This window comes from Lipophrys pholis (assembly GCF_963383615.2).
Source record: "Lipophrys pholis genome assembly, chromosome: 21".
Taxonomy (NCBI): Eukaryota; Metazoa; Chordata; class Actinopteri; order Blenniiformes; family Blenniidae; genus Lipophrys; species Lipophrys pholis.
The window spans coordinates 14,462,075-14,480,560 of record NC_137649.1 but is presented as its reverse complement, the minus strand read 5'-3'; the positions used below and the strand labels follow the sequence as shown (position 1 = coordinate 14,480,560).

Genomic DNA, 18,486 nt, shown 5'->3' with positions numbered 1-18,486 from the left:
TCAAATTAATTGATATTGCATAATCTGTTGCAAAAAAAACAACTAAATAATGCCAAGTAGTATTGTTATATAAACATTTGCATAAAAGTAAATTGTGGAACACTACAATAGTGTGATGTAGAAACTTAACAATTATTCTAGTCAGCATTTTATTGGTTGAAGATTTTTCAGGAGAGAATCACTAAAGTGAGCCCGTCTTACTCTCAGGATTTTCCATATTACCTCACAGGACCTTATATGAATCACTTAGTTGTCTATTGACCTTCTTGACCTCCGGGCCTTGCAGTGGAAAGTTCGCTTTGGTTTCCTCCCTCAGCTAAACGATAAGTCTTAAAGTGGAGTGGAGACTGTGGCATTAAGTAAAATCTTCTTGTTTTCCCCCCATGTGTGTGAATCTCTTACAGTTAATGGTGCGTGTAATTTACAATGACAGTGCTTGAGAATTGAAGATTATCAGACAAAGTGATTCAGTTATGTTGGGAATCATATAACTCTCTTAGCGAGGCACATAAATGCACTCCGTCTTCGACTTGAATCAGGAGCAAATTGGTTAAAATTGCCATGTTGCAGCTTGATATAAACGAAGAAATGAGCAAAGGCAGTAATAAGTTAGCGCTATACACGGTCCCATGGATGTGTGTTTTGCCTGCATAGTTGGCATCAGATCAAGGTGAATCTGGTATGAGCGAGGGAATGAGCTAAGGAAAGTGTGAGTGTGTGTGTGTGCATTTGCAGCCCTCATTAGTAAACTCCAGCCCTGCGTTCACAGTATGAACACACCACTCCTCCCCTTCCCCTCACTCTCTGCCTCACAACTAAATGAGGTTAATAAACTCAAGAGTTTACTACCATCACCAACACCATGCCTCCTCCCCTGCTTTCTCCTTCATCTCTCCCTCTCTTCCTCCAGCTCTCTCTGCACTCCTGAGCCAGCCCTCCTCCACCTCCCTTTTACTCCCTCCCTCCCTCCCTCATTCTTTCATCTCAGCTGAAATGCTTTCTTCCTCTTTTCCTCACCTCTTTTTTATTGTCATTGTTGCAAGGCGAAAGCTGTGGGATTTCCTCCCTCTTTTTCCCAGGACAGAGCTGCAATTACAGCTCAGGAGAGAAGAAGACCAGCTGTGCAGGGGAACTGGGAGCTAGAATACAGGCAGGGGTAAAAGACAAAGAGGAGGTCGCCCCCTAGAGGCAGCTAAATAAATCCATTACTACTTAAATTGCAATATTTGTTATTCAAACCAGGAATAACAAATACTTTCAGATCACATAATTATTCTCGAAAAAAAAATCGTCATTATGAGCAAATAGGAATGAAAATCTGTCAGCATGAACATTGTCTTGTGTTCTGCTAAACCCCCTGTGTCCTCAGTAATAAACCACAAGTTAACTCGCACTGGCTTTGGCAGGAACAAGTAGTGATACCCAGCAATGTGAGGAATGCGTCCAACAGCCTTGGGTGATCTTACCTTGGGGAGCGTGTGGACAGGAACATGCTACAAGTAGAAAAGACTTCAAATCTTCTTTTTTTTTTTCTTTTCTTACTGAAGAGGACATGTAAACATGACAGATCAAATCAGACAGCTGTGACCTTTAAGGGAACATGAATGCTGTTTGGGCTGGCAGATATTTTATGTGACATCATGTCCCTACATACGAAGCTTATAACCAAATGTCACTGAAATGTACACTACAGCCTATATCCCCCAAAACCAGGGATGATGCAGAACATTCTGTTGAGGCCTTATAGCTTCTAGATATTGATAGTACATTTTGAATGTACTGATCTACTGTACTGTAAGAGCCATGGACAAATTGAAATATAAATAGTCTTTGTGATCATCTGACATCTAACGGGATTACCTTCAAACAAAAGGTTTGAGTATTATTTAGAGCTGGGGTCTGGCCACAGTGCTCCTCTGATCATATGACCAAGACCGACTTTAGTCTGCTTTGTATCCAGGCGACTCTGTTAAAACCCTCCTCGGTTTTCAACTGCTCTGGCATAAACTGAGGAACAGCACTCTTAAGGTTTGCATCCCATTTAATCTGCAGCCAAACCAAAGACACCGCCAATGGTCGACGAAATCCATGATATGCATTTGTGGTGAGGACATGTGAAGATAAAAAGAAAAACTAAATAAAAGCTTTAATATGAGTATCTCTCTGAAATTGCTTATAGAGTGTAGTAATACCAACCAAACAGAAGTAAATAATACATTTGTTTGGTTACTGTTTCCAGCTGTGGCATGAATACACCTTTGGTTCTCTAATGAGCATTTTCCACAGCAGGACAGTTCATTTGGGCCCAAACACATTATTAACTGCAGCACCCAAACTCATTGTGATTAAATAACATTGCACACATTCTTCTTAACAGCATCCGTTTCTCTTATATTCCGCTATTTCCAACTTAAGGCCACTGGAGCCCATCCCTACTGACTGTAGCGTGAGGCAGAGTACATCCTGACAGATCGCAATCACAGAGACACACACTCATAGTCACAACATTGGCAATTTTGCGTCACCAATTAACCTCCATCACATACTTTTAGACTGCTGGAGGAAACTGAAGTACAATAAAAAGTCATGTATGCACAGGGAGAACATGCAGAATCTACACAGAAATGGTACACACTGAGAGTAAGTGTGCGTGGATGACTGATTGTGATTGACATGCTAAAGTGTTTCTGGTACTATTGAATCGGTGGGAAAAAGTAGATTTACCATTTTACAGCACCTTTATTCCGCCTGGGGTCAGGTGAGCTGTGTGTGTGTGTGTGTGTGTGTGTGCAAGCTATGAAATTCACAAGACAATAATTGTATCAGAATTAAGATGGAATCACTGGTGCTTGTGGTATTTCTATGGCATTAGATGCCCCAAATATATAATTAAACTTGTCAGCAGACTTTTTTCAAACTACATCTTCTCGACTGAAGACTTTTTCTGGCAGTTCTGACAAAGCAGCCGGACAGTTTAATTTTCTGGAGCGTTAACTCATATTTGCAGTTCTGGCAAAGACTGAAACATTTCGTTGAACACGCAACATTTGATGGACACTTTTATCCCAACATTCGCAGGATGCTTGGCTCCCGAGTGGAAATGAAGCATTGACCCTGGCAGTACTACCAGACCCAATCCACACAGGGCCACATTATTAAAATGACTGCGCTATGTGTCTGTTCAACTTCAGCTATCAGCTGCTGGCAATGTAATGTTCCCGAACAGCTGTCGCACCGTCAGGTTGTCTGTGTGTGTGCGTAACAAAGGGAGAGTGATGGCAGCAGGAGCCCCTGTCAGGCCCATGGGAGAGTCAGACGAGAGCAGACGCTTGTGTCGTTTGGCTGGAAACATATGGTGAAACTCAAGTGTGTAATTTACCTAGGACTACGGGTGGCCCCGAGCAGCTCGCACACACATGCACCAGCACACGTGTACACACACACACACACACACACACACACACATAGTGACAGGGTGTAATTTACCTGGGGCCTATGGGTGGCCCAGTATCCCGTTGCACTTGTCATACACACAGACAACTCAAACACAGTTCACACTCCCTGACAGAGCCAGAGAGAGTGAAACTAATTTCCACAGACCTGCAGACAGGAGAGTAAGAAATCACACCGTGACAGAGATGTTAAGAGATGAGAGCGCACTCAAAGGCAGGGAGCAAAATGGCATTTACTGTATTGGCCCGGCGGAGGACATCACCCCAAAAATCTCAACCTGTGGGAGTTGCCGCACACCCTGTATCACATCCTCTCCAATTCATCAACCTGGCTCCTTTTCAAAGCCGGAGCAATCCCCCCCCCCCCCCCCCCCTCCGAGAGAGTAAGAGATGAAGGTCATGGGAGCACCAGCGAAAGGGAGGAAGACAGATTAGAAGAGTATGTCCCTCCCTACATTCCTGCACTGACCTTCATAGTACCGTGGCACTGTAGCTATCATCAGGCCTCTATGCTTTATAGTCGGATGTTACCGAGGGGCGGGATTACGCTCTCCTCAAACCTGAACGCCCCACCCCGATTCCACAGCAGCCGTGAAGGCGGCGTATCTGGTTTCTTGCGAGGTGTGACAGACAGGTCATCCAAACGTTTACAGTTGGCACTGTTCAGGGTGTCTTGTCTGTGGCAAAGGCTGATATGATAGCCTGTGTAAGAGAGAGAGGGTTTGTGTGTAGTGCTTGATCTGCTTTCCCAGCCAAAGGACTCAAACTTCTCCTCTCCAGGTGCAGAAAAGTCAACCTGAGGGTACGAGAGGCACATACAGTTCACATCACCAACCTGAAGCACTTAACACACACACACACACACACACACACACACACACACACACACACACACACACACACACACACACACACACACACACACACACACACACACACACACACACACACACACACACTCACACACACAACCACACACACACACTGGCAGGAAGTCTCCTTGAAGTACTGACTCAGGCTGAGTAACTTTGTGGTTTAGACTAGTTTACCAGTTCAGTGGTGTTGCCGTGGAATGCCTCCAACGACTTGGCAGTGCGCTCCAGGATAAACATCTTTGTTCCCGCCCCTACTTGAGGACATTAATCACTGGCGAACAGCAATACGGAGGGTGAGAAATGAGAAGGTGAAAGGGCCACCTGCTTCAGTGGGCTGCTTAATGACAATCCGCAGTACAGACACTGCACTGTACACACAAGTAGATCTAGTTCATTTCCTTCATTGCCGATCAAATGTTAGTCGGAGGAAAACCACCGAGTCGGGGAGCATGTTTGCTCAACAGGTGCAGGTTTGGCAATTTGACCAAAATGATTAAAAAACTATTAACTCCACCCAGTATCCTGTGAATCACTGCGTATTGTCGGTAAAAGCTTTTTCTCCCATCCTCTAACCCGAAAAGTAACACCAATAATCACTCTTTTTATTCCTCCGTATCTCCACGCAGGGATTCTGTGTGGTCCGTAATGAGCTCAGCAAACATCTGCTACTCCCGTATTAGAGACCATTTTCTCCGTGTCTCATCCTGTAATATGGAGAAATTAGAGTGCAGGGACTCATTCTGCTTGTTTATATGCACACACACACACACTCACACACTCGCAGGGAGCAGACATAACATAAGGAGTCCAAGTGTTTTTATACTACCTCGGCTGACGCTCTAACATACCATCTTAGCACCACAATTTTCCATCCACAACAGTAAAACACTACCGGGTGTCTTTGGTGTATGCCAGTTTTGTTTTCAAAGTGCACGGAACTGCAGCCTCCACCAGCACACTGGATTACTGGAAATCTTAAGCAGCACCTTAATACTTTTTTTTTTTTTTGGGTGGGTGGGTGGGGGGGGTTCCTTAAATAAGAATCTCAGAAAACTCAGTCAACCTGTTTCTTAGGAACAGGCGTCCCATCATTTGTTTAAATAGTACATGGTTTGTTTATCTTAGCCTGGCAGGAGTTCCCCTCAAAACACTGCGATAGTTATATAACTGCTGTGGGACGTCACATATAGAGAAATAGTGCCACCTAGCGTTCAACAACTACACAACTCATTGCAAAAACAAAATAAGTCAATGAAAGGCATTTACGATCCTTTGAAGGTTTCAGAGCTTTTTATTATAGAACCCATAATATCTGCGTGGTGGACTGTACAACATCTCATGCCAGTGACACTGGATAAACTCATGTACTCTCCAGTTCACTGCTGTACAAAAAACATGAATACCTCAAAGATAAACACCAGTTTCCCTATTGGCTCCTTGTTAAATGCGTCAGTGTGGCAGCAGTAAAACATCTAGAGGACCTGATTGAAGTACATCCAGTCATTCCACCTCTATGCCAACTTCCTTTTTCCAGTCCCTGGAAAAGCAACAACAACCTTCGCGAGGTCTCACTTGCTCATCTCAGCCTGGACTTCGGCGAGGATCTGCTCCTCCAGTTTGGAGGTGTCATACTCCTTCAGCATGTCGTACTCCCTCCAGGGCTCCGCCCACTTCTGAGCGTGCTCCATCTTGCTCGGTGTCAGGCTCAGGTCAAAGCGAATTCCCTGGATGTTGAACTTTGGCCGTTCCCAGCGTTTGGACCACGGTCTGGGACGCATCTTTACTTTCAGCTGATGGAAAGACCAGTAAAAAAAAAAACGTTTTCTTGATGACAAAGACATTTGCTTTCTAAGTCTCTTTTGTTTCGGCTGTTTTTGCGCCTCGACGGCCCCTCACCTTGTTGACCGGCACGTCGTCGGTGATTGAGAATGGCACAGGCTTCATTTCTGGGTCAATGGTGCTGTACTCGGCCAGAGCATCTCTCAGGTACATCAGATTGTCATCCAACCGTTTCTCAAACTTCAGCACTTCAATGGTCTGCAAACGAGGGCTGTACAGCTCGTAGCAGATCTCCACACCTGGAGACGCAAGAAGAAAATAAGGGATTAAAGCTTCACATTTACATGACGGCTAACAGCTTCCTGTTTAGGTCCTGAGAGAATAATATGGTGAGATTATTGGTTTTATAGAATATGATATAAATAGAAACAAGGAGAGGAATCCTAACTGACCACTTCATCGTTTCTTGCAAAACAAGAAAACTATACTCTTAATGATTAAACTAAGAGATCAGGAAACACTTGTTGGAAAGCAGGCCTTACCTTGGTTATTAATAATGTTCCTCAAAACAAATGTGGCCCCCAGCCCCTTCCCGCCTCTCTGGATACAAATGCCAACAAAGCGGTTGGTTTTCCCGCTGGCATTGGGATCGGCCATGGTCACCGCTAGAATGGTCCCTAAAAGCATGATAAATACAAAACTGTTTCAATAATGTCACAGGAGTAGTTAATACATCTAATATTGTAAATTCACGCGTGTTTGAACAAAATTGCAACAATGCCAATATGCTGAATTTGTTTGCGATATAATGAAATCCTTGTTGAGAAGGAAGAAAAATAAAAACAGGCAGAGTGAAATACTTTGTGCACTTCCAGGAAAGTGCAGTACTATTCAGATGTTCGCTCGTGCCGGTGATCCCTTATGACTACAACTAAAAACCCTTTCACTCGCGTATCCTTAAGAAAATCACAAAAAAATATACAATGAATATAACATAAGAACCATATGTGTCACAGTGGTTGGCAGGGTATTAGAAGATTTACAGCATCTCAACTTATTTCACAAAATGTGAATGGAATCAAAGTCTTTCCTGTATCCGTTTTTACATGTTTCCAATAAAATAGAGGAAAATCCTAAAAATAGTGTGAAAACTGAAGCAAACTGCAGACAATCAGCTGTACATTAGACTTACACAGCAGAGCAGAGAGAGTATAATGATATATGAAAATATGCATGACATAATGACAACTGTATTTATGTGCAGACTTTCTCCTGGAGTTTGGTCTCATTTTGCATAAGTAGTAAGCATCTGTCATTAATATACAAAGCCTAGAAAACAATTAATGACTTCTAAAAAGGAATTATAACTGATGAAATTAAAATATCTGTATTTTTTTAAGGTGCCTTTAGATGACTGTTGTTTTTGATACTATATGAATAAAATGCAATTGATTGCTCATAAAACTATGAAACATTGGCATTCAATTACACAATATACACTTATGAATCCCAAAACACTGAGGTGCTCAACAGTGCATGCATGTGGGGTAAACTGGTGACCCTAAATTGCCCCTAGATGTGAAAATGTGTGTGTGGCTGTTTGTCCTGATGGACTGGGGACCTGTCCAGGTTGAACCCCGATGTTAGCTGGGATCGCCTCCAGTCACCCTGAACAGGATAAAGCGGTATAGGAGACAGACGTATGGATCGTCCGGATGAGCCTTTTCCACTGTAATCTCATCATCTCACACTTACCAACGTAGAATTCAGGAATATCAATCACTTTCCTCCGGCGGATCATTTCTTTCCTCTCAAGAGAAAACTTCAAGGGGTCTGTTCTCTGCCTGGGTGGAATGAACTCTGGGCTCAGAAACCTGAAAGAAGCCAGAACAATTCAAATAGATTGTTCGATTGAGTCAGTGGATGTGATTAATGTCATTAAATGTCATACTTTCTCTGGGATGCCACAGGCTGTGATTTGTCTATGATGACAGGTTTGGACGGAGGGATGAACTTAGGTGGGTCGCCTTCACTCCCAGGGGCACGACGGCACACAGAGGAAGATAAAAAACCTTAAAATTGGAGAATAAATAAGAAACAGTCAGTGGGAAAGTCGCTAGCTAACACAGTTAGCCCCGTTAGCTCCGTTTTAACGTTTAATGGCTCGTTTACGCTTACCGGCCTCACGTGAAGAATACTGCAGAAAGACTTAAGTTCACTTACGTTCATTTTGGAGCTGTATGTTTCGTAAAAACCTCAAAGAAAGGATGAATTTATCGAGTCCTTTGGAGCCGACAGCCATGACTGACCTTCTGTTGTCACATGGGAACGTGTACGGAAACCGTGAAGGACAAAACGCATCGAAGCGCGTTTCACCACAAACTGCAGTTCTGGCAGAAACACACACGGTGGCGACACTGCTCTTTACAGCCAGACCCCACGGCCTTCTCTTTGATAAAACTGCTAATAAGACACTACAGTCACTGTCAATCTGTATTCACAATATTTAGATGTTCTGGGGCTTTATTGATTTTTTACAAAAGGAAATATATTAGAAAAGTTTGTCTCACCTGAGTTACTTGAATCCCTCCAACAAGTAAATGATGATGCCCCTTACTTTTAACTTTTGAATTAAATTTCGAGTGGTGTTTTGATTTTTTATTTATTTATAGGATGATATAATTTAGTGTGTTTCACATCAGTGCAAGTGAGAAAAGGTGAACTTATCTTTCAAAACTTTTCAAGAAGTTACTTTTAAGTGTGGTTGAAAGGCAAGGCAAGGGACATGTATGTCTATAGCACCATTCAGACACCAGGCAATGGACAGTGTTTCACAATGAAATAAATTAAATACATTTAAGCAACGCAATTAGGAACACCATAAAAAGAAGAAAAAATAATGTAAAATTTCAGTCAGATGAAGGTAACTAAATAGGTGACATATCTTGTTTATTTGAAAGCGTGAGTATACAGGAGTGTTTTAAGGGCTAATTTAAAAGAAGTGAGTCTCAGCAGTGAGGAGACAGATGAAGAGTGTAGGAAGTAAAAAGACCCCCCCCCCCCTTTTTTTTTTTTTTGCTCCGTAATCCTCCTCCTGAAAACCTCAGGGATCTGGATGTTTCAGATTCTTCAAGTAAATCCAAGATGTATTTAAGCCAAAGACCATTCAAACTTTATAGACTAGAAAAATCTGATTTATAGTGGATCATTTGACATAGGCAGCCAGTGCAGTGAGTTTGAAGCTCAGGTGTAATGTGCTCCAGCCTCTGCGCTGGCGAGGACTCTGGATGAGCTGCAGCTGTCTAACATATATTTTTACTGACACCTGTAAACACACCATTACAATAATCCGGCTCCTGAAAATAAATGCATGAACAAGTTAACATTTCCTAGAAAGTCGTAGGTGGTCTACCACCACCAACTTGGGTGAAGACATGATAGGGATACTAACTAAACACGTTTTCGAGAAGACAGTTTACAGTTGAATGTACTTATACATTCTTATATAGTAATGGGGGAATGTCAGGTTGAGACGCTGTATAGTTCTCCTGTAATGGTGCTTTTAAACATGGAGGCCATAATTAGAGTCAGCTCTGTTAGTGGGCATATCAGTCTGCTTACATACTTGAAAATAAGTCACACAAACATAAAAAAAAAACAAAAAAAAAACCTTTTTGGAGATGACTTTAGCTGGTAATCTTTTTAGACGACTTACTGATGTGTAAAAATCGCAACATCATATTATAAAATAAATGTATCCGAAGGGGAACAAAAATCGCATCCATCATTTTGTTTGGAAAAACTAATTCTGACCTTGATATTTTGTTTGTTTGAAATGGAAACATTTACTTTAAAAAAGCAAAACAGTGTTTACCTCATTAAAGTAGTCCAATAAAGTGTAGTGCAACACGTGCTGTTCTGGATACCCACATGTTTACAAAGTTAAAAAAAGTACATCAAAGATAAATTACTTTGTTTCTTTAGCTTTATTTGGGATTGTTTTGCTCTGGCAGGCAATTCCGGGTCTTTGAGACCCTGCAGGGGAGCGTGGCTCCTGCAGGTGGGCTCAGGCTGCCACAGTCTGAACGCACGCAGTTGGAAATGTGCTCCCTCTCCTCAGAGTTGCGCACAGACTCGATCCGGGACGCACACGGCGGAGTCGGTGTGGTGGGAGGAGGATGAGGGGAGGATAGAAGACGCGATGGCCCCGCACATCTCCCGCAAGCGACGCACAATCTGAAACTCCATGCTGCCGCTGAACTTTTCTGATGATTCGGGGAAAATCTCAAACTTTGAGGCTTCAAGGATGTCCTTCTCGGATGGGACTCTCTCAGCCCTCAGTTTTGCGCTCCTGTTGGGAATAACGTGTCTGACCGTCCTCTGCGATCTCACCAAGGGCTCTTCAGATTTCACAGGTAAGAAGTCCATGTTTATTTTCAAAATAATGGTGTTTATTGATCACTGGACTTCAAAAATCACCACAGGAAAGTGATAAACGCTTGATTTGATGCGTATCCACACTCGTGCGTCACTCCCGGGTTCAACTACAGAGTTCCCAGTTTGCGCCCAACAACTCGGATTCTGTCTTTACGCGTGTGTTTCAGTGCAGAGACAGACTTCCACAACGACTGTGATTTAGGTGCTCGTGTCGTATGGACCTCTTTCAGGGCGCCCCGTGCCTCTGGCATGCTGCAGCACGCACACTCGAGATGTTTGCTTCATAAAACCACCAGGACACAACTTAAACATGCGGAAAAGACTCTTCTTGCGCTTATCTTGTGACCTGTTCTGACACAGTTTGCGCAGAATGACCCGCATCAGTAACTTCAAACATGCTCTTCATTTACTCAAGCCATAGGGATTAGGGGCTGATTTATCAGTCCACTATAGATCTGCTACACTCATCCTATTGGTGATGCAATTGAGATAAGTGGAATAATGTGGTTAATGTGTTACCCTGTGGGAAGTGTTGTCTAGACCAAATGCTCCACTTCGTGAGATTTACTCGTCAGAGAGGAAGACAAACGCCTATAAGAGCAGTTTTTATGGCTGTCCTGTGCCTCATATCCAGGCCACAGTCGGTATGCAAGTGCTGTGGAACCTGTCTATTACCTGAGGTTCATGTGCAAACCAGTGTGGCCAAAGCTGGAGGCGTTCATCTCTTCATATCACTAAATGGAGTTTTGCTGTGCCGTGCTGATGTCTGTGAAGCTCTGCTCAACCCAAGGCAGGTTTTGTTTACAGTCCCATAAAACAGGAAAGGGGCTTTGTGTCGGTGTTAATTGGCCTCTAATGGGTCTATTGGTTAGAAACAGCAGAGGAACACTGAAGGGGAAGGTGCTAAAGAGCACATGTATGTAATGTGCCCCCTGCGTTTGGTACCGTGTGCATGTACCCATGTTGCTGCCTAATGAGCGCCTCCAGATCATGGTCTAGTGAAGGTTGTTAACAAGCGTTAATTTCTGTAATTGCCATGCATGTGGGAGTCAGTGTTGTTGTCACAAGTAATATGAGTGAGTAGATGGAATTGTGGGTATTTAGCCAGGATGTGATGGCTATAAGACCACCTGAATCCAGATTTCTGCACCTATAGGACCAGACTTCAAAGTAATGATGGAAATACTTATTTTATTTATTCCTTTAATGGCCGGAGTTAATTTGTTTTGAATCTCAGTTTTGGTACACAGTTTGTGACTTCCAAGATGCATTACATTCTGCCCCGAGCAGCATGGTTTTACAGAACTGCTGACCGAGCATCTCTGTGAATGAAACGAGAAAAGGGACAGCTTCAGAATACCTCACTGACAAAGAAATCCTTCAGTCCTCACACTCTTGACCAGCTGGAGTTTCCCTGGAGACGGCGCTGAGCTCTTTGATTGACAGGGGCTGCCAGAGTGTGGGGTGACGGAAGCGGCGGGTTGAGATCCAACATCTGTCAGTCAGACTTTGTTGTCTTTTTACAATCAGATATTTGGATCGCTGACAGTGAGCAATCTGCTCATACCGACAAGCCTCGGTCACTGAGGTGAATCTGCCCAGTGGTACCCAGCTGTCGACGTCCGGCTGAATGTCTATGGGCAAGAAAAGTTTAGGTTCTCTGCATTTGTTTCTCTCCTGAACAACTAGAAACAAGTGTCATATGTCATCTGCTGCCTTGAGCACGTTGTGGAAAAGGAAAAAGAAATATTGGTGGGTAACCCAATTCTGCTTTCTTCGAGAATGGCTCCGGAAGCGTCACGTGTTTACAGGCAGGTTATTTTTTGCTTCTCAATCTTCTACTGGGAGCCCTTATCAGCTGTCAAGATTATTTTGTCAACACAGAGTTGTGTGGCTAAATGAAAGTGACAAGCATCAAGCATCAAGCTGTTTGGAAAAAAAGAAAAGGCAAGAACAATAACAGGAATCAAGCTTTTGCTGCACATGGGTACGGAACGTTCCTAACTTTATCTAGAAGTATTTGTCAGTGTGTGTTTGTTTTAACCGCGGAAAGCTTCAGAATTTCTACATTGTGAATCTAATGTTGCGAGAAACACTGGAGCCTGTAAAGTCGCCAAAGGGTTACAGTGAAGCCACTTTCCTTTTTTTTCTGCGTCATAAAAACCCTGCAGGCAAAAACCCTTTTTAACTCTAGTCAATGGGATGTGAGGCTGTCGAGGGGCCAAGGGGTCAACTGAGGTTAACCCATAGTCACCGTGAGTGCGTGGTCTGGGGGAGTTATCATCCATCTTCCTCTTTGTTGTCCCTGTCGAATTTCATCGCGCCAATGAAAAAGATCGAAGGAACACAACATTGCTTTTCAATATTAATTCAGTTTAAAAAAAAAAAAAAAAAAAAAATATGATTGAATGAATAACTTAAAGTATCACACAGTTGCATTTTAACCCTTTTTGTAGTGATGTGAGTGTTTGGAACCACTTTCATTCACGCTTTGGTTTGATTGAAGTCCGTTAAACACTATCAATGTGTGAGAAAACAATTTCTTGATAAAATGATGAAATAGAAAAAAACAAACTAATTTTCAGTCTCTCTTGTCATGTCGACCGTCATAGTTGACCATAAAAATACAACCATAAAATTGAATAGAATAATATATTGATGATAAATGTTCACTTTAATGTCAGATGTGTCCCTGATCTTTCAGTCAATTGATTGGTTTTATAGACGTGTGCTATCTTATTGTTCATTTCTTTAAAATCATAGAAGTGGTAAAATAGTCAAGATCTGGTACTTCTCAGTCACTTTAATGTTTGGTATTGGAAAATGAATGAATGAAATGCATGTCTTTATCCATATCTGGATGAATGAATTTTGGTGTGAGAAATTGTGATAGGTGTTTATAGAAAATGATGGTATTTATGAATGGAATAATGCCCCACATAATGGGGGGAAAAAAGGCTTCGTCATAGCGTTAACCTTTAATAATAGACATTTTAGTTGTAAACCCCGCAGTTGGTGTTAAGATACAAACATTTTGATACAGTTTGTTTCTGTGTGTGTCTCTGTGTGTTTGATCTCCCTCTCGGATCAGCTGAGTGCGTCTCGAGCCAAGTGCTCTAAGCTTCATGACTCTGCAGGGATCACGCCAATCCACCTCTTCTGTTACACTCTGAGCGAGTCCTGAATCCGGCTACCTCCAAGTAACCCTCATTTTCTGCACCCTCCCACAAACATGCACACAAACCCGCCCTTCCACCTTTCAGTGAGCGCTACTCACACCCCCTTTAAGTCGTAATCCGCTTTCATATTTGAGTAGCTCTGGATATGGGGAGCACACTGAAACCCATGCGCTCCCCTCCGAGCCCCTTCACACACACACACGCACACGCATCATCTCCCCGCCCATGTTTCTCCGCCATCTCTCCTCCCCGCCTCTTTGCAGCCTTTACTCCTCCCCAGGGCTTGCCTGATCACTGTTTCTGTGTCTGCGTGTGTGCCAGGTGAGCTCTGTCTAAACAAATCCTGCCTCCCACTTGTTTTGTCTACTGCGGTGGAGGCAGGCGGCGAGGCGGACGGCGAGGGCCTGGCACAGGGCTCCCTTTCTCTCAAGACTGAATGGAGAGGGGATGTTTCTCTTCAAAGAATGCTTTCAGTGAATGACACCGCCGAGGGAGTGAATGCAGCAGGGCGCCCACAATACTAAAGTTCAGGTGTAAACTTAAATCCTCACAAGATTTCATCTGTCAAATCCACCCAAATCCCGTACAAAAGACAGGATATTTCTGGATTTATAGCATTTTATCAAATCGGAAGGGTGTTCAGAATCTGCTTATCAAATCCAAATCCTTACAAATCCTCTTAGTGTTTGTTTTTACAAAGTTTTAACTTCAAAATTAGTTCATCGTGTACGAATTGAACCCATAACTTATGAACAAACTTTAGCATATAGCAATAGTGTTTGATGTTTAGTTCAGTGACGACTTGAATGTTTCACATAATTCTTCGCTGTCTTGGCCATTTTGGAAAGAAAAAAAAAGAAAAAAGAAAAGGTGCAATGCATATTTTGTGTACATGTTATTTTGAAATGCTGTCCGAGCTGTTTCAGGTTTGAAAAGGTTTTATGGGTTCATATTTATATACAGTATGTTGCTGTAATTGAGACTGTTACTTGTCCAGCTTAACCCCAGTGTACTTGGCTCTCCAAATATTTACAGCTGACTGTGTAGTTATGCAGCTGTGTGTGTCGTGTGACATGTAACATTAATAGCCGAGCTATTGTGGTCTATTAAAGGGTGTAAAATTCAAAAAAAAAAAAAAGTGCCAAAACACAGGCATTATAATGCACCAGAATAATGATAAAGTGTTTTGCTGATAGATGGCTTTCAAACCTTTCAATCCCACTCTTGCACATCACATTAAAATATGATGCCATGCAACAGAAAAACACATAAATTACAAAGCCACTTATATATAGAAGCACATGTAAAGAAATCCTTTCTGGTGCAGACTGCTTGGGAATGTAATGGTGTGTGTGTGTGTGTGTGTGTGTTTGTGTGTGTGTGTGTGTGTGTGTGTGTGTGTGTGTGTGTGTGTGTGTGTGTGTGTGTGTGTGTGTGTGTGTGTGTGTGTGTGTGTGTGTGTGTGTGTGTGTGTGTGTGTGTGTGTGTGTGTGTGTGTGTGTGTGTGTGTGTGTGTGTGTGTGTGGAATTTATGGCACAGTGTGAGGTGTATGTGTAATTTAAGGTGGAAGTCTGGCCCAGCACAACATAATCGTGATGAAAGACATGACCTACTGTGTAAGGTCCTCCCCCGGGATACAAAGAGTACATAGACAAACACACACATGAGGTAGAGCCTCATATCGTGCCGGGGAACAACAAAGTGCTGCTGGCGATGATAGATGGGTGTTTACAACAGGAAACAAATCTCCTCCTCTCATTCTATGTCTGGAAGGAGGATATTTAATTATTACAAACATCACTGCAGTCAAATGTGGAGGGTTAAGTAAGTTTTTTTTTCTGTGAAATAAACACACTGACTTATAAACAAGTTTTCTTTTAGCTGATTTTACAAACAAAACACAGATTACAGTATACAAAACTCTGACATGATTAATGAGAAACTGTCTTCATAGCAGATGTGGCTTTAAAAGTTGGGGTTTGTGGCTTAGAGGAGATATTAACATGCAATCAAAATGAATTTCGGCCCAATTGCTAAATTACGGGTATGAACAGATTACATTCTGGCTGAGGTAATGCCTAATAAGTGACTCGTCTGCTGTTTGGACATTATCACACTAAATTAAATGTGGAATGTCAGTCATTTCTGGCACCACATAAAAAAAAACAAAGTACACTAACAAGTTATTTTGTAGTGAGTGAATCTTCTGCCTTGAAGTTTTCAGTTTGTATAGCAATGAAAGCGAGATACATCTGAAATGTACCTGTAAATATCCCTCTTCCACACCATTTCTGTCCAACTTACCATCATTGGGGACTGGAGTCGATCCCAGATGATTAATGGGTCCAGGCTGCCAGTCTATTCCAGAGCAAACACAGAAGCAGATGCCCACACACAATCACATTCACACCCACAGCCAATTTTGGAATCACCAACTCAACTAAACTGCATAATTCTGAACCCTAAATAACTTGATATTACAAATATTCTTGCTGTGAACAACATTTGGAGGCAACTGGGAGATTGATGTAATGGCCATCCGTGTAGTGAAGTGTCGAAATCACAGTATCTCCCGTACCGCCATATCCTGTTCGGGATAGGAACCCTCTCTACCTGATTTATCAAAGTCAAATCTAGCTGGAGTCGATCCAAGCTGACAATTGTGGTAAAAGGGATGGGTACACCCTGGAGAGATTGTTAGTCGATCACATAGATGGCATAACTGTTGCAGGAAGCTGGATTACCTGGTGAAAAACTGCATGATCAGCGAGAAAATGCAACCATTTCATAGAGCTCCATGCTTGTAAACGTTCACTGCTACCATGGAGGCCCCACCTTGTATTTAGTGCCATCAAGACCACATGCACTCCAATAATACAAGTAATGATGCCAGCAAAATATCTTAATGGGTTTATGCAAAGCTGACAATGCGAAATGGTAATTACCAATTGTGTAACTTGTTTTTTAGCGGTCTAAAACCGGTGTTAAAGTACCTTTTGCATCACAGAAGTCTACTGTACTCAGATGGGCTGTTATCAGTGTGCTAAGTGGGGTCTTGCGTTGGCTGCAGTCAAAAATAAACTATAATTTGAAAGAGAGTGCGTATCACTTTTTCCAGAAAGTGTCTGTCTTGTGCCTGACTTTGCATTTTAAAATACTGATGTTGGCAAAGGATGAGCTCTAACCGTCTTCCGCGATGGGCTAGTTTCTTAATCAATGCTTATTATCATCAGAAAACTGTTCAACCAGTCAGCCCGTAATATGATAATCATTATTTTGCATAGATATATTCAATGTATGAAGTACGCCCAAATGGTCCAATCACATGTTGAGCTGGGATGGTTATATAGTAATAACTGTTATTGTGGACTAAAGCAGGGGTCTAATTCCTAAACCATTTACCTGCAAAGATGTATACATGCGCATTGCAGGTGTGTGTTTGCACTTGCCCTCTCTTGCATAAGCAGAAGTTAAAAGCCCCAAAGAAAACACAGAGAAGCGCATGTTGAAGATTCTTGACTGGCACTCTGGCGGCACTGCATGCATCTGCCTTTAACATACCTGCTTGACACCTCTACTATGTCTTTTCACGCAAAAATTAAGTCATTAATCAAGAACCCAGCCGCTATCATCACATTTTGAGCGCCTTTCTATGAAGAAGAAAACGTTGACTTTGCGAGCAGAAAGCAGGAGATCAGATATTAGTGTGCCGCTTGCTGCTCCATGGGCAGAGGCCAGTGACTGAGCTGTAAATAAAGCAAAATTAGCGTTGAGAAGGAGACTGGTGGGTGTTTGCAGTGGTAGTTATCTCTACGTGTCCACCCCTACTCATGCAGGGTCTGTTCAATTAGGCCATAAACAAGTCCCACGGCACGCATGCAACAACCGGCACCCACACCTTTTTTTTTTTTTTTTTCTTCTTCTGCCGCTGCCTCTTGGAGAATGTCAACCATGCTTTGATGCCCCCCTTCTCCCCTCTTTTCTGTCTCTCCCTGTGTTTCCTGGGAGCTGATTTATGTTTGGTTTAGGAGTAGACATGTCTGCCTTGATCTGTCTTTTTTTTTTTTCCTCCATCCCTTGATCTACCCCCCCCCCCCCCCCCCCCCTCACCTTCCTACCTTATGCTTTCTTTGGTATGGGTTTGAAAAAAGTTATGAACACCATTAGTTTTCATGGTTTGATTGAACCCCCTTGAGGCAAAAGAGAGAGAGAGATGGGGAAACAGAGAGATGGAGAGGTAGAGAGGTGGGGCACAGAAGGGCCAGTCTGAACAAGGAGGCATTGTGTAGCCCCCCAACTGTGTCGGACTGACAGTCTGCATTATAGCACGCTACAGCAGCCCGCTCCCCAAAGCACTGCTAATCTGTTGCTTACTGGCCCCTCTGGCGAGCTCAGGTAAAGGGGGGAGGGAGCGAGAGAGGAGGAGGCAGATTTCCTCATGTTGTAGCCTTTAGTACCATACAAACCTGGATTAAATGTGTTTCTTTTTTTTAATCACGTTGTAATCACACTGTAAGAACATGTTAAGAAAAAAACGTCTAATGAACTGAATGAATAAGTAATGCAAGATGTTGTCATTCATTTTGACCAGATTTACCCTGAACAGTCAAGGATTTAAGCCGCTGAAGAGAAATTCCAAAGTTAAGTTGTGAATTGTGTGATTGGGACATGACAATACAGGTAATTCTACTTCCACTTTAGCAAGAATGACACTGGGGTGAGGCAGCGTACAGTACACTGCTGGAAAAGTCACTTGTCTATCA

At 42.7% G+C, this 18,486-nt stretch overlaps 2 protein-coding genes across 2 annotated transcripts in view; one reads left to right on the top strand and one right to left on the bottom strand.

Moving 5' to 3' along the window:
• Positions 1–5,601: 5,601 nt before the first annotated feature.
• Positions 5,602–8,436, bottom strand: mrpl19 (mitochondrial ribosomal protein L19). The gene is made up of 6 exons (XM_080491233.1): positions 8,330–8,436; positions 8,058–8,178; positions 7,862–7,980; positions 6,649–6,783; positions 6,224–6,405; positions 5,602–6,117 (listed from the first exon to the last, which is right to left on the bottom strand). The coding sequence occupies exons 1-6, from the start codon at positions 8,406–8,408 to the stop codon at positions 5,896–5,898; spliced, it is 858 nt and encodes a 285-aa protein (XP_080347359.1). The 5' UTR covers positions 8,409–8,436; the 3' UTR covers positions 5,602–5,895.
• A 1,976-nt stretch (positions 8,437–10,412) lies between these two features.
• eva1aa (eva-1 homolog A, regulator of programmed cell death a) overlaps positions 10,413–18,486 on the top strand; it is a gene marked incomplete at its 5' end in the record, with an annotated part of 70,028 nt that continues 61,954 nt past the window's right edge. Inside the window, one exon of the mRNA XM_080490628.1 lies at positions 10,413–10,521. Within this exon, the coding sequence (XP_080346754.1) occupies positions 10,413–10,521 (109 nt within the window). The remainder of the gene's footprint in view (positions 10,522–18,486) is intronic.